At 46.1% G+C, this 15493-nt stretch overlaps 1 protein-coding gene across 2 annotated transcripts in view; it reads left to right on the top strand.

The window, feature by feature from the left end:
• Elapor1 (endosome-lysosome associated apoptosis and autophagy regulator 1) overlaps positions 1 to 15493 on the top strand; it is a 99836-nt gene that overhangs the window by 40721 nt on the left and 43622 nt on the right. For both annotated transcript variants that reach the window (XM_045138576.1, XM_004659048.2), the window contains exons 2-3: positions 7133 to 7253; positions 10499 to 10691. In XM_045138576.1, coding sequence (XP_044994511.1) covers positions 7133 to 7253; positions 10499 to 10691 — 314 coding nt within the window. The remainder of the gene's footprint in view (positions 1 to 7132; positions 7254 to 10498; positions 10692 to 15493) is intronic.

Raw genomic sequence — 15493 nt, 5'->3', positions numbered from 1 at the left:
CTACCAAGTTTACTTTTTAATTTTATTAGATATATATTATAACAGGTTATACTCTTGTCCCCTCACCCCAGCTCCCATTATCCTAGGGGCCTTCCTCAGTGGGGTTATGGTATTCACTATGGGGTCATGAAGGCCTCGGTCAGTCCCTGTGGGGTAGTAGGGGACGGTGCCTCAGGGTCCAATCGTACCATTTAAAAAAATTGTCCTGCAGTGCACATAGCATAACATGAAATTTGCCATCTTAACCGTCTTTCCCCTTGACCCCCATCTTAACCGTTTTTAAGACTTCCATTCAGGCCATTAAGGACACTCACATTATTGTGCTGCTCCCAACAAGCATGGATCCACAGAATTCTTTTTGTCTTGCAAAACTGAAACTTGGCTCCCACTAAACACAGTCTTCCACTACTGTCCCTCTCCTCAGCCCCTGGCAACCACTGTTCTTTTGTTTGTTTTGTTTTGTTTTTTGAGGTAGGGTCTTGCTGTAGCCCAGGCTGACCTAGAATTCACTATGTAGTCTCAGGGTGGCCCTGAACTCATGGCAACCCTCCTACGTCTGCCCCCCCCCCCCCCAGGGCTGGGATTAAAGGCGTGCGCCACGCTCGCCTTCATCTGACCACTCTGCATACCTCGGATATGCGGCTTCTCAGTGTTTGTCCTTTTATGCCTGGGGTCTTTCACTTGGTGTAATTCTTATCACTGTGGACTTGCGTGGGAGGGAGCTGGGAAGCAATGAGAGGCTTAATCCCAGCCCTTCCTGAATTGGACAATTCCATCGAGCGGGTCTGGGGTCAGGAGGGACGAATGCTCCCACAGGACGCTGAGCAAGCCAAACCAGTGGGTGTCCATGACAGAGGAGGTTCTCCAGCAGGGTGCACAATGCCTTCAGCTTTCCCGTTCCACATTACTTTAGTTCTTTTAAAAAAAATATTGTTTTTTTTAAAACAATGGAGAGATGGTTCAGTGATGAAGGTGCTTGCCTGCTCAATGACCAAGGTTTGATTCCCCAGCACCCACATAAAGGCAGATGCACAAAGTGGTGTCTGCCTCTGGAGTTTGTTTGCAGTGGCTAAAGGCCTTGCCCGCTCATTTTCTCTCTTTCTCCTTGTAAATAAATAAATAAATAAAATATTAACATGTGTTATTTATTTATTTGAAAGAGAGAGTATAGGTACACCTGGTCCTCTTGTCAGCACAACTGTGCTCTAAATGCATGCACCGCATTGTGCATCTGGCTCTACATGGGTGCTGGAGGATTAAACCTAGGCAGGCAGGCTTTGCAAGTAAGCACCTTTAGCCACTGAGCAATCTCCCCAGCCCTGTTCTTTTTTTCTCTTTTCCTTTTTCTTTGGGGGGTAGGGTATCACTCTAGCCCAGGCCAACCTGGAATCTTGGAATTTACTATGTAGTCTCAGGCTGGCCTCAAACTTAAGGCAATCATCCTACCTCTGTCTCCCAAGTGCTGGGACTAAAGGTGTGTGCCACCACACCCAGCTCCTGCTTTTGTTCTCACTGGAGAGATTTGTGATTCACTTTCCTTTCAAAGTCCACAGCAGCTTGAGAGCCTGTGCCGAGCCGCACATGCATTTGTGAAAGTGACAGGACTCAACACTGCAGCGTGTTGACAAACTTGGATTCAGACAACCTGGGTCCAGATGACTTGGCAATCACCTGATCATGAGCAAATGGCTATACCTTTCAGGCCTGAGTTTTCTCATCTAGCACTTTTAAAAAGAGGTTCTGGCCTGGTGAGATGGCTTAGAGGTTAAGGCGTTTGCCTGCAAAGCCAAAGGACCCAGGTTGGATTCCCCAGGACCCATGTAAGCCAGATGCACAAGGGGGCACACATATCTGGAGTTCATTTGCAGTGGCTGGAGGCCCTGGCGTGCCCATTTTCTCCATCTCTCTCTACCTATCTCTGTCCCTGCCTATTTCTCTTTCTCTCAAATAAATAAAAATAATTTAAAAAAGCAGAAAGAGGTTCTGCTGCTGGGACCAAGGCCAAATAGAAAAGCAAAACCAGCCCTCTTGTTGCTAGGGACCTCCAAGGCCACTTGACCTAAGGTCTTGGTCCTCTCTAGTCCCTTCCTGACTCTCTGTGCATCCGGGGCTCCAGGCCCATAGCCTGGGTCAGGTGCTGTGGAGCATCTTCCCTCCCACCGAACCTTATGAATGTAAGGAACTCCTTTTGTTCGGGGGGGGGGGGCGGGAACTGAACATTCTCTCTCTCTCTCTCTCTCTCTCTCTCTCTCTGGCTTTGGTGACCCTATCATGCTCTTCCATGGCGTACTAACCCCCCTCTGGGGAATTGGAACCTGTCTCTGGCATTGGGATGTCATCATGCTGCCTTTGGCATGAAGTTAATAACCTCCTGATCAAGCTCTAATTCTGAAGGGCAGAGGACCTCTTTCAGGTCAGCAGTCACCATCGTAACTTGGTGATCTCTTGTCCAGCAGTCCATTCAACACATCAATAGCAAGGATCAAAAATTGGGAGTATAGGTGAATATCTTTTTTTCAAGGTAGGGTCTCACTCTAGCCCAGGCTGACTTGGAATTCATTATGTACTCTCAGGGTGGCCTCGAACTCAAGGCAATCCTCCTACCTCTGACTCCTGAGTGTTGGGATTAAAGGCGTGCACCACCAAGCCCATAAGGTGACATTTTTCAAAGCTGAAAGATCAGATAACACAATTTAGTTTGTAAAGAGATTCTAACTTCAGGGTGTTCCTCTCCTTTCTAGGTGCCCTGGAGTGTTACATGGCTGGGTGATATTGGAGGAGGATTGATTAAAGGTTCCCACCCTCATTTTTAAAGCCTTCTGTTGTTGTTGTTATTATTATTATTATTATTATTATTATTATTATTATTTTGATGAACAGGAGGCAACCCATGCTTGTTGTGCCTGACACTTTGATTTAGATAGGCTCCCTTAACTTGCTGCTTGTCAGGTTTTGGTCACAGCAATGGGAATTGAGTTCAGGGAACGCGAAGCAGAAGTCAGGTTCCTGATTCCACTATTTCCCGGCTTCACTCTGTCCAAGCCTGTCTTGCATGGGTAACCCTAAAGCATAGTTCGTATTTGAAACAGCTGCGTCAGAGCCAGGGCCTTGGATGCCGTGAACTTCCCCAAGTGGCATGGGGAAAATTAGTGCCCTTTGAAAGGGAAATTTTCTCAGGCTTGGAATCACCACTTTTTTTCTCCTGGGAGATACCAAATGAAAGCCAATGAAAAGGGATGGACGTGGCTCCTGTGTTTCCAAAGGTCCAGGTGAGTCACAGTTGTCTGCTGGAAGAGATAAGCGATTGGAACACCCACCCTCAGGCCTCAGAGCTGAGCCGAACCTGGCCGCTGGCAGATAACCAATCGTGTCATATTTCATTTCTAGACTTGTCTGTGAGATTTGGCCCAGTGTGAGTTTGGATTTGGTCAGTCCTGCGAACCTGGAGGTTGACTCCTGGAGGAACAGCCTGGTTCTAGCTCTGCTTGGCAGGGAGCTGTGAATCCAAGTGAGGCTGGAGATGGGGAAAGAATCACAGGAATGGCAGAGACATAGTTGACTGGAGAATTCTGTCTGCCTATTTACCAAATTCACCATGAATATATGCATATGGTGGATTTTACTTAACCTACATGATTGCAACAAAGTCCTTTGAAAGCATCATTTATTTATTTATTGAAGTAGGGTCTCACTCTAGCCCAGGCTGACCTGGAATTCACTATGTAGTCTCAGGCTGGCCTGGAACTGCAACCAGCCTCCTACCTCTGCCTCCCAAGTGCTGGGATTTATAGGGTGCGCCACCACATCGGGCAGAGAAATAGAAAGAATGGGTATACCAGGGCCCAAGCCACTGCAAATGAGCTCCAGATGCATGTGCCACCTTCTGCATCTAGCTTTACATGGGTACCAGGGAATTGACTTCACTTTACAGGCATGCACTTTAACTGCTGAGCCATCTCTCCAGCCCTGAATTAAAATAAATATATGCTTTGCTTCCCTATTTATCCTCCATGTCCTCTGAGATGAGGAAACAACTGAAATTAGGAAGAAAAATGGGCCCAAAAGAGATAGTAGCCCAGAGACACAAAGACTTCCCATTCTGAGGGTCTTTTTTTTCCCGTTGGTGACACCAAAATTTAAATCCAAAGTCATAAATTCAGGTTAAAAAAAATGAAACCTCAGGTAGAGGCTGGGGAGATTGCTCAGTGGTTAAACATGCTTGCTCAAAAGCCCTGCCTGCCCAGGTTCAATTACTAAGCCACTCTTGTAAGCGAAGCCCAAAAAACAGCACAAGCGTCTGGTGTTCATTTCCAGCAGCAAGAGGATCTGGCATGCGCCGCCCTCATACGCAAATAGATACTTTTTTTTTTAAATGGCAGATGACGTTCCTGAGAGTGACACATGAGGGTGTTCTCTGGCTTCCACAAGTACTACACAAACACACACACACACACACACACACACACACACACACACACACACACACACATTAAACCTCAGTGGTGAGGGATGGTGGTATATGTCTGTAATCCCAGCACTTGGGAGACAGAGGGAAGGAGGATCGGTTCAAGATCATCTTCTGGTACATAGAAAATCAGAGGCCTGCTGAGTTATATGAGCCCCTAGCTTAAAAAAAAGTGTGTGTGTGTGGGGGGGTGCTGGAGAGATGGGTCAGCAGTTAAGGCACTTGCCTGCAAAGCCTAAGGATTCAAGTTCAATTCACCAGTACCCACATGAAGCCAGATGCACAAGGTGGCACATGTGTCAGGAGTTCATTTGCAATGGCTGGAGGCCCTGGTGTACCCATTCTCTCTTTCCCTCTGTCTCTTTCTCTCACTGTCTCTCAAATAAATAAATTTACAAATAAATAAAATAACTATTTTATAATTACAGGGCTAGGAGATGGCTCAGTGGTTGAAGACCCTTGGCTGCAAAGCCTTCTGGCCTTGGCTCAGTTCCCTAGGACTCATGTAAAGTCACATGCACAACATGGCACAAGCATCTGGAGTTTGTTTGCAGTGGCTAGAGGCCCTGGCCTGCACATACTCTCCTTCCCCACCACTCAATAAATAAATAAAAATATTTTGAAAATAGGAACAAAAAAGGTCAGGCTTCCGTTCTCCCAACTTCTTTTGCCCTGTGTCTCTTTCCTCAAGGTGAAATGGTCCAGTTGATGTTGCTGTCCCAAATCGCACTGGGTACAGCTCAGACCTGTCCATTCTGGACATACAACATGAGTTTGGTAAATATTCACAAGAGAGGGAGATTAAAAATGGAGCCCGCAAGTGGTTTTTCCTCATCCTAAGTTTCTGCAGTCACAGAATGAGAAACAATCCATTCGTATCTGAACAAATCTGTGATACCACTGCTTCTCAGACACAGTTTATTTTAGACACATGGTTATTTTTTTAAATCTAGCATAAAGAAGGAAAAGGCTCTATCCATTAAAATAGGACAAAATGCTTCCTTGTCATACCAACTCTAAGATATATTTTGATTTTATAGATGTTAAATATGATAGATTATGCACGTCAGGAGAGATGAGATGTACTGTGCTTGCCTCTAACACAAGGCAGAGCTTTCCCTCGTGGTCCTGGTGTGATAGATCAGCAAACTTCAGACCGTCTCATGTTGAGCCTCAACTGCTTACAGTGAGGAACATTAGAGAATCATGCTTACATGTGCGTAGATGGGGAGCATTCATTCTGGCGATCCTCCTACCTCTGCCTCCTGAGTGCTGGGATTAAAGGCATGTGCCACCACGTCCGGCCTGATTTTCTTATAGACACAGTAACACAAAATATAGGCGTGAACATAGTTCTGGGGAAATGCAGATCATGAAAACATCATCATAACAAAAATAATTATATTATGTGGTCTATGGTATATTACAAGATTGGAAAAGTAACATTCGTCCAAGAGAGCCTGGCATGTCAGTGTGGTTTCTTTCTCCTAGGCAGTGCTTTCTGTTGTTTTCTTCATAAAAAAATATATGTTTTAGCCGGGCGTGGTGGTGCATGCCTTTAATCCCAGCACTCGGGAGGCAGAGGTATGAGGATTGCTGTGAGTTCAAGGCCACCCTGAGACTACGTAGTGAATTCCAGGTCAGCCTGGGCTAGAGTGAAACCCTACCTCAAAAAAAAAAAAAATATATATATATATATATATATATATATATTATTTGAGAGAGAAAGAGAGAGAGAATGGGCATACTAGGGCTTCCAGCCACTGCAAACAAACTCCAGATGCTTGCACCACCTTGTGCATCTCTCTTCCATGGGTACTGGAGAATCAAACCTGGGTCTTTAGGCTCCATAGGCAAGTGCCTTGACTGCTAAGCCATCTCTCGAGCCCCATTGTTGTTCTCTTTAATGCTTGGTTTCACTGTTGTCATTGTTACTCAGTTTATTCTAGCTCAGTTAAGCATCTGCACAGGGAAATTCAGCACAAACAGGTGCATGGGATGAGCTCATCACCTGCCGGGTTAAATACGACATTCTCATAACACAAGTAGGAATTCAGCCTTCCTCCCCAGAAGGGAGTGAGGAGAACTAAAATACAGCTTTGTGTGACAGTCCCTCATAAATTTTTTGTGGATCAGCCCTTGCATTTCGAATGTCCTTGCTCATAAATACAACAGTTTGGGATGACAAGAAAGACTTCTGTATTCTAGCTTGTTCTTTAGTTATCTAATTCTTCTGCTCCATTAAGATATTTTTTATTCACACTAAAAGATGCACTTCTAGGGCACTTGCCTGTAAAGCCTAAGGACCAGGGTTCAACTCCCCAGTACCCACATAGAGCCAGATACACAAAGTGGCGCATGCATCTGAAGTTTGTTTACAGTGGTTTAGGCCCTGGTGTGCCCATTCTTTCTCTCTGTCTCTCTCCTTGCAAATAAATAAATGAATATTTTTTAAATGCACTTCTAGAGACCAGATCACAGTTAGATGGAAAGAAGCAGTATAAATACTGTGTTTCTCATATGGGTTCTGTAATGATTTGGGTTCTGTGGTGTCTTGCTCCCTGCCATCGCTGATAAAGGGTGTCAGTAGCTGTCACTAGCCGGGCAGGAAACTGTTACTGTTTGGTCACTGCTAACGCACCTTGCCACCGCTGTTCTCTCCCGCAGTCAGAGTACCACTATGAGTACACCGCGTGTGACAGCTCGGGCTCCAGGTGGAGGGTCGCCGTGCCGCACAGCCCGGGCCTGTGCACCAGCCTCCCCGACCCCATCAAGGGCACCGAGTGCTGTAAGCAGCCTTCCTGATCCCGGGCCTCCCCGCCGGGCCGCTCTGGCCTCTAGCCCAAGCATCTCACCACCCAAGCTAGGCTCTTCCTGATAGCGCAGCTGCCTTAGGGGATCACTTGCCCCAGTTTGAGCCCATCCCTAGAGCCCTTTTGAAATTTGGTGAGATGTTATTTAATGCATGCAAACTGGAAATATGAATTTAAAAAAAAACATAGAATCTAACCAACTGATACAACATAACAAGCTATTCTAGCTGCAACACACACACACACACACACACACACACACAATATATATATATATATATATATATATATATATATATATGTATACACATTCATTTTCTTTTTTTCTTTTTTGCCTGTATTTTTCGCTAATCTACATTCACCAGCCACAAGCAGTCATTAGGCAATATTGCGATTTGCTTTTGTTCCTGGAAAGGAAGCCAGAGAAAATGAACCGCGGCCAAGAACGGGCTTTCAAAATGCACTGGGCACCACTTCAGGGTGACTATGGACTCTGACTATGGACGTGACCACGCAGCTCGACCGGCAGGGACTTGCAGCAGCTCCCACCCCGCCTACCTGACTAGCTGCAGCTTTCGACAGCGAACTGCTATGTCCCACGTTCTTGCCTTTTGGAAGTGCACAATTAAAACCAGAAGCTGGGATTAAGGAATTATTTGAAGAGTTGGAAAGGAGATTGAGGATATTTAAATTGCAAAATCCGTTTAGCCCAGTGTCTCGTTCAGCGAATGAAGAAATAAATATTTCTTAAATGAATGAATATTGCTGAGATCTGGGCGAAAATGAGGCATAACCAACAAAAACAAATAAGCCATCCTCAGTGGATGCAGCTGACATTAGTGAGTCCCTATCATGTGTAAACATCTACTGTGTGTATGCATGATGGCGTGTCCAGGCACACATCTAATACGGCACAGTCTCTGCCCACGGGCTCTTACAGCCTGGAGGGAAGAAGCAGACATTTAGCACTCCCTGGCTTCAGCAAACCTCTGTGGCGTTCCTGTGATGTCAGTGCCATACCTGAGCCAGCTGTCTCCTGGGGGGCTCAGAGCCCCATGGGTAGCAGATGGGTAGGATGTGCAAATTAGGATGGGAAGAGGCATGGGAGTTACGTAGTCTTAGTAACAAGGAATTACTGGGAGGATCACCTGACCAGAACTCTGGAGGTGGAAGACCAGAGAGAGAGATTCAGGGAAGAGTCCAATCCAGTGTGGAGGCAATGCGGGAGACAGTGTTGAGGTGGAGAAAGCTCTGTAGGAGGAAGTCAGGCCGGAACATCATGTTCGAGGAAAATTGTCAGAGATCAGATTCTAGGCTAAGAGCCTAATGTAACCCAAAGGGAGCCCCTGATTGTTTTTTCTGCCATTGTTTGCTCATCATGTCAATTTTAGCATGAGTGCTGCCGGTGTGAACACGTGTTTCCAAAGAGAATAATGGTTTGAATCAGTGGTAGAATGATGGCTCTGACTATAGAATGAGCCAAAGTAAGAAACTAGTTCAAAGGACATTGCGCTGGCTAACAGGTCCTGAGACTCTCAATTAGCATGGTGGCGGTAGATTGAGAAAGCAGTTGCTGGGAGCCGAACTCGGTGGGGATTCAGAGCTGAAGGACCTTGCACTGTCTAGAGGCCCAGCATGCTCCTCACTGGAGTGCTCCCAGAATGGCGGAGGCATCTCCAAGGAAACAAGGTCATCAGGGGTGAGCCCCAAGTTCTACAGCACGGCAGAGCCTGGCCCTAAATCTTTTTTCATTATCTTTATTTTTATTTATTTATTTGGGAGACAGAGTCTCATGTCGCTGAGGCTGGCCTTGAACTTGTGATCCTCCTGCCTGTCTCCACATCCCAAGTGCTGGGATTACAGGTATACACCACTATAATGCCCGATTTACTCTTTTTCTTTAAAAAAAAAAAATTTTTTTTTTTGAGAGAGAAGGAGAGAATGGGTGAGCCAGGGAGTCCAGCCACTGCTTGACACATATACCACCTCGTGCATCTGGCCTATGTGGGTCCTGGGGAATCAAACCTAGGTCCTTTGGCTTCACATGCAAGTGCCTTAACCTCTAAGCCATTTCCCCAGCCCCAACTCTTTGTTCTTTTCTTTAAAAAAAAAATATATATATATATATATATATAATTTATGTATTTGAGAGAGACAGACAGAGAAAGAGGCAGATAGAGAGAGGGAGAGAGACAGAATGGGAGCACCAGGGCCTCCAACCACTGCAAACGAACTCCAGATACATGTGCCCCCTTGTGCATCTGGCTTACGAGGGTCTTGGGGAATCGAGCCTTGAACCAGGGTCCTTACACTTCACAGGCAAGCACTTAACTGCTAAGCCATCTCTCCAGCCCATTTTTAAAAAATATTTATTTATTTATATGAGAGACAGAAAGAGAGAGTGAGAGAACGGGTGCACCAGGACCTCCAGTCACTGCAAACGAACTCCAGATGCATGCGCCCCTTTGCACATTTGGCTTACGTGGGTCCTGGAGAACCGAACTGAGATCTTTTGGCTTTGCAGGCAAACGCCTTAACTGCTAAGCCATCTCTTCAGCCCCACCAATTCTTTTTCTTTAACAACAGTGTTAATAAGATATAGCTGGGTCTTTTTTTCTTTTCTTTTTTTTTTTTTTTTTGAGGTAGAGTCTCTCAAGGTGGCCTCAAACTCGTAGAGATCCTCCTACCTCTGCTTCCCCTCTATGGAGTGCTGGAATTAAAGGCATGCCCCACCATGTCCAGCTCTGTTGTCTATTGAGACAGGATCTGACTGTGTAGCATTGGCTGGCTAGAACAGGCTAATCTTGAACTGGCAGTGATCCTTTTGCATCTGCCTCTACCAACACAACTTCTTACACACCATAAATTCTATGCCTTATTCAGTAACTTTCAGTGGCTTTTAGAATATTCACAGAATCATCACTACTCTCGTAGAACATTTTAATCTCCCTGAACAGACACAATCTCTTTGCAATTCCTTCTTCCAACTTTGGCAACCACAGATTTACTTTCTGCCTCTGTGGTTTTTGCCTCTTTCCATTATTCCACAGAAATCACATCACACAAGATGGGACCATGCCATGACCCTGAGTTTTAGTAAGCCGGATCCCGAGACCCCTACCCTGAGCGCCTCCGTTTAGAATGCCCGAAGCCGTCGTTTCTCTCTGGACCATGGCACCCTACCTCAGCACCCTTCCCCTGTCCCTGCTCTGCTTTCTAGCTTTCTCCTGCAACGCTGGGGAGTTCCTGGATATGAAGGACCAGTCCTGCAAGCCATGCGCTGAGGGCCGCTACTCCCTTGGCACGGGCATCCGCTTCGATGAGTGGGATGAGCTGCCTCATGGCTTTGCCAGCCTCTCAGCCAACATGGACATCGATGACGGCGCCACGGAGTCCACCGAGAACTGCACTCTGTGAGTCTGGGAGCGCCCACATCCGTCCGCTGGGGGAGGAGCAGCAGGGCACCGCGGACAGCGTCCCTCCATACTGGTCAGGTCGCACAGAGAGGTTGGAGGGAAGAGGTCAATGTTGCCCCGGGGGGAAAGGCAATAGCAGGTCCCTATGGGATTGCCAAAAATGACTGCCACCTTAACATGCCCTTGCCTGAGCTCACCACTGATTGGCTGGTGTTTGAGAGAGAAAATCCTGAAGAAATAGAGGCAGGGAGACTAGTCAAGGGCCCAGTCTGTTTTTTTTTTTTAATTTTATTTTTATTTATTTGAGAGAGAGAGAGAAAGGCAGATATAGAGATATAAAGATATAGAGATAATTGAAATAGGTATTATAATTCCCATTTAAGAGTGGAAAACTGGAGGTTCAGAGAAGTTGTGCAGTCTGCCTTCATTCCCTAGTTCACAGCTGGTGAGATTGGAATTCAAACCCAGTGCCATGCTCTCAAATGTCTCATACTCTCACTCCTTAAAAATATGATTATGTGCAAGGCAATGCTGGGCCCTAGGGAGGAAAATACAGGATGCAGAGGTGCAGAAAGCAGTCACACATGGCTTTTTGTTCAATATTGACAATGAGAATTGGAGGAAAGAAAAGTTTCTCTTATATCCAAGCACCAGATACATAAAAAGGACCAAAGAACTGCATTATGCTTAGATTTCTAAAACTGTCTGTATTTATATATATTTGAAAAAGAAACAGGCAGAAACAAAGTTAGAGAAAGAATGGGAGAGAAAATGGGCATGCCAGGGCCTTCAGCCACTGCAACTCCAGATGCATGTGCCACCTTGTGCATCTGGCTTATGTGGGTCCTGGGGACTCAAACCGAAGTCCTTTGGTTTTGCAGGCAAACACCTTAACCGCTAAGCCATCTTTCCAGCCCAACAGTCCAATTTTTTAAAAAATATTTTTATTTATTTTAGAGGGAAAGAGACAGAATGGGCGCACTGGGGCCTAGCCACTGCAAACAAACTCCAGATGCAATGTGCCACCATGTGCATCTGGTTTAAGTGGGTTCTGGGGAGTGAAACCTAGGCCGCTAAGCTTCGCAGGCAAGCGCCTTAACCGCTAAGCCATCTCTCCAGCCCAATGGTCCAATACTAATATGATTTTGGAGTTCAAATTAATGTATCATCATCCTTACCATATGGTATTGAGGGTAGAAATAAAACTACAGAGGATGCAAGTCCCGAGAGGCATTGTGTGCGTTGAGACAATCAGACCTCCATCCCATCTGAGATGCAATGGCAAATGCCATTTGACCTGGGGCAAGACACTCAATCAGTTCCTACCCAGGGAACAGGAAGAATTTCACCTCTCTCTGGAGATGGCTGTGAGAGGGGAATAATCATCATCTCTCGGCAAGGCAGGATGTGGGCCAGTTAATAACAACTTGTGTTTCCAAGGCACGGACAGGCTTGGAGCCCGGGTCTTAAGGCATTCTAGGGAAAACTTTCCTCCTAGGAGGAAATGGCCTCCCGCGGAGGTTTTGAAAGGCCATAGGAACGCAGCCCTGCTGTCCCCAGACCGGCCTGGCCAGTGTCCCTCCAGCGTGTTCCTCCTAAAGCCCTCCCAGCTGTCCTGCTCCCAGCTCTCGGCCTCCTCAGGGCCATGCCCACCCAGCAGCAGAGTAATGCATGTAAGTCTAATCACAAGATTCTTCTGCTCAAAACCCTGAACTCCCAGAAAACCCATTTCTCTTGGGATAAGATCCAATACCTTCCCACCACCGCTTGCAGGGCCTGCTGGTTTGCTCTGCCTCTGCCACTAACCCAGACTCTCACTGCTGGACTGTGCGTCATTACAGCCACGCCAGGCACCTAGCTCCTTTGGGCCTGGGGCCTTCCCCATCCCTTTCCCTAGCTGACTCTTACCCCCCAACTCCCACCAGCCACTTTTCCTTTAAAAAATAAGCCATCCCCGAACCTACATATTCCTATCACATACTCTTTTTTTTTTTTTTTTAAACAAAATGTTTATTTCAGAGAGAGAGAGGGGGGCAGATGAGAGAGAGAACAGGCACACCAGGGTCTCTAGCCACTTCAAATGAACTCCAGTGCATGCGCCACCTTGTGCATCTGGCTTATGTGTGTACTGGGGAATCAAACCTGGGTCCTTAGGCTTTGCAGGCAAGTGCCTTAACCGCTAAACCATCTCTCCAGCCCCTATCACATATTCTCATATCACTTTGTAATTCTCCTTAGGACATTTAGCATAGTTATTTATATGTGTTTAATTATATAATTAGTTGTGTTTTGCTCTCATCAAGTAAAAGCAGAATGCAGGCTCCACATGGGACAGTAATGAGTCCTTCTTGGTCTTTGCTGAGTTTCCAGCATCTAACATAGCATCTGACACTAAACTGACGCAGTAAATCATTGGGAAGAAAATAGACAAACTGGACAGGTGCTATGGCAGGATCCAGAGCTCCAGGACTGCTTCGTGCTTTCTGGGTGTAGGTCACAGAGATGAAGTCCTGGAAGCCATCAGCCACCGAAATAGCCACATGAGAGACGAGGGAAGAGGGGATAATAGACTGGATACAGGACAATTAGTGGAGAAGGAGGAGCCGCAGACCAAATACAGTGACAGTGAAACAGAATGAGGGAGAAATAGATACAGACATTAAAAAGACATAAGCATTAAAAGCTAATAACACATGTAGATCACAACTCCCTGACCTATTAGCAAGTCTGCTCATCTCTGTGCTCAATTTCCTCATCTTAAAAACTGATGAGACTCTGCTGGGTGTGGTGCCACACACCTTTAATCCCAGCACTCGGGAGCCAGAGGTACAAGGATCACCGTGAGTTCAAGGCCTCCCTGAGACTACATAGTGAAGTCCAGGTCAGCCTAGGCCAAAGCAAGACCCTACCTCAGAAAGCCAAAAGAAAAAACAAACAACAACAACAAAGTCTTCTTCAAGGTTGTGGTAATGATTAAGTGAAATGCTACAAGTGAAGAGTTTAGCCCATGCTTGTAGTCCCCGCACTTGGGAGGTCAGGACAGGAAGATAGAGAGAGAGCTCTAGGCTAGCCTCGGCTACATAGTGAGACACTGGTTCACAAAAGCCAATGGCTGGGAGTGTAGCTCAGTAGTACAGCACATGCGTTGTATGTGTAAGGCCCTGGGTTCAATCCTTAGACCCTCAGCACGAGGGCAGAAAAAGCAATCAGAACGATACTTCTGGCACTAGAAATCAAACAGGGACAATGGTGGCAAAAATCAGAACAGTAATGCATTCTGCAAATGTAACCCACTTGTGACATCCTTTTCATTATTCATCAAAATTCAAGAGTTATTTATGGCTGATGCTGTGGAATACATAGGCTTCAAATATCTCTTTCAACAAGGGGAATCAATGAGACATTTTGGAAGAACTCAGCTTATGTTTCCATTTTGATAGTATTACTAACTACTAAGGACTTGAAAGGTATGACATTTTAGCAAATGCAGAAGAAACCCTGTGACCTGTAGACTAGTTTGAGTTTCTTTCTTTCTTTCTTTTTTTTTTTTTTGGAGGGGGTATTGAGATAAGGTCTCACTCTAGCGTAGGCTGACCTGGAATTCACTATGTAGTCTTAGGGTAGCCTCAAACTCACAGTTATCCTCCTCCTAACTCTGCCTCTTACGTGATGGGTTAAAGGCGTGCACCATCACACCTAGGAGAGAGAGATAGAGAGGGAATGGGCATGCCATTCTAGCCACTGCACATGAACTCCTACAAATGAGCTCCAGACACATTTGCCACTCTGTGCATCTGGCTTTACATGGGTACTGGGAAACTGAACTCTTTAGGCTTTACAGGCAAGTGCCTTAACTGCTGAGCCATCTCTCCAGCCCTCTTTCTTCTATTTTAATGTCATCATTGGTCACTCCTTTTATTCAGGTCTTATGAAGGTCGTGTCAGCTATGGTGAGGTCATGAATACCATGGCCCCTTTGTGTGTGGACAACAGTATTGCAAAGCACTCCCCCCCTTCCTTTGGCTCTTACATTGTTTCTGCCACCTCTTCTGCAGTAGTCCATGAACGTTAGAGGGTGTAATAGAGATGTCTCACTTAGTGCTGAACACTCTATTCTTCTTAGCAGTTTGATGAGTTTTGGAGTCTCCCCACTAGTCCAAACATGCTAAACATGAGAGTAGTATTAATGTGTGGGCATAACCATAAGTATTCAGAGGGTAGTTTGGTGGGTATAATATATCCATTTAGCCAGACAAGTAGTAGCTTCCCACCTAGGGCTTATGACCTTAGTGTGAGGTTCTCTTAACTGGCCATTATGAAGCAGTGGAGTCTCAGGCTAGTCTCAGGCAAAACAATGAGCTGGTGCGATTGTGTAGGCTCATCCTTTCCCCATATCATCTGTTCAGTGCCCCCAAAGGCCTCTTGGGGGCAGTCTCAGGGCTTGGTCTCTGCCATCCCAGAACCCCCCAGGCCAGCCAGGAAGACAGACAGTTGAAGAGGGTTTAAAGCATGTCCAGAAGAGGAACGAATGCAGGTTGCAAATAAGCTCCAGAAGATTTCACCAGCAATCAAGGAACGAGATGTAAAGCCCAGCTAGACTCTGATTCTCCAGCACGTCATGATGGCAGTGATTAGGTCTGTTAGTTCCAACATTGGAAATGCAGCATAATGAGGGCTCGCACACTGCAAGCCGCTGTAAACTGAGACCCTGCAGAGCAAGGTTGCGGCAGCCAGTGAAGCTGTCGGCTCACGTGTCCTCTGAGCCAGCCATTCCTATGCTCTCCACTCAGACAGGTGTCT

Source organism: Jaculus jaculus, chromosome 19, assembly GCF_020740685.1.
Source record: "Jaculus jaculus isolate mJacJac1 chromosome 19, mJacJac1.mat.Y.cur, whole genome shotgun sequence".
NCBI lineage: Eukaryota > Metazoa > Chordata > Mammalia > Rodentia > Dipodidae > Jaculus > Jaculus jaculus.
Note: the sequence above shows the minus strand (reverse complement) of the source record. Positions and strands in the feature narration are given on the sequence as shown.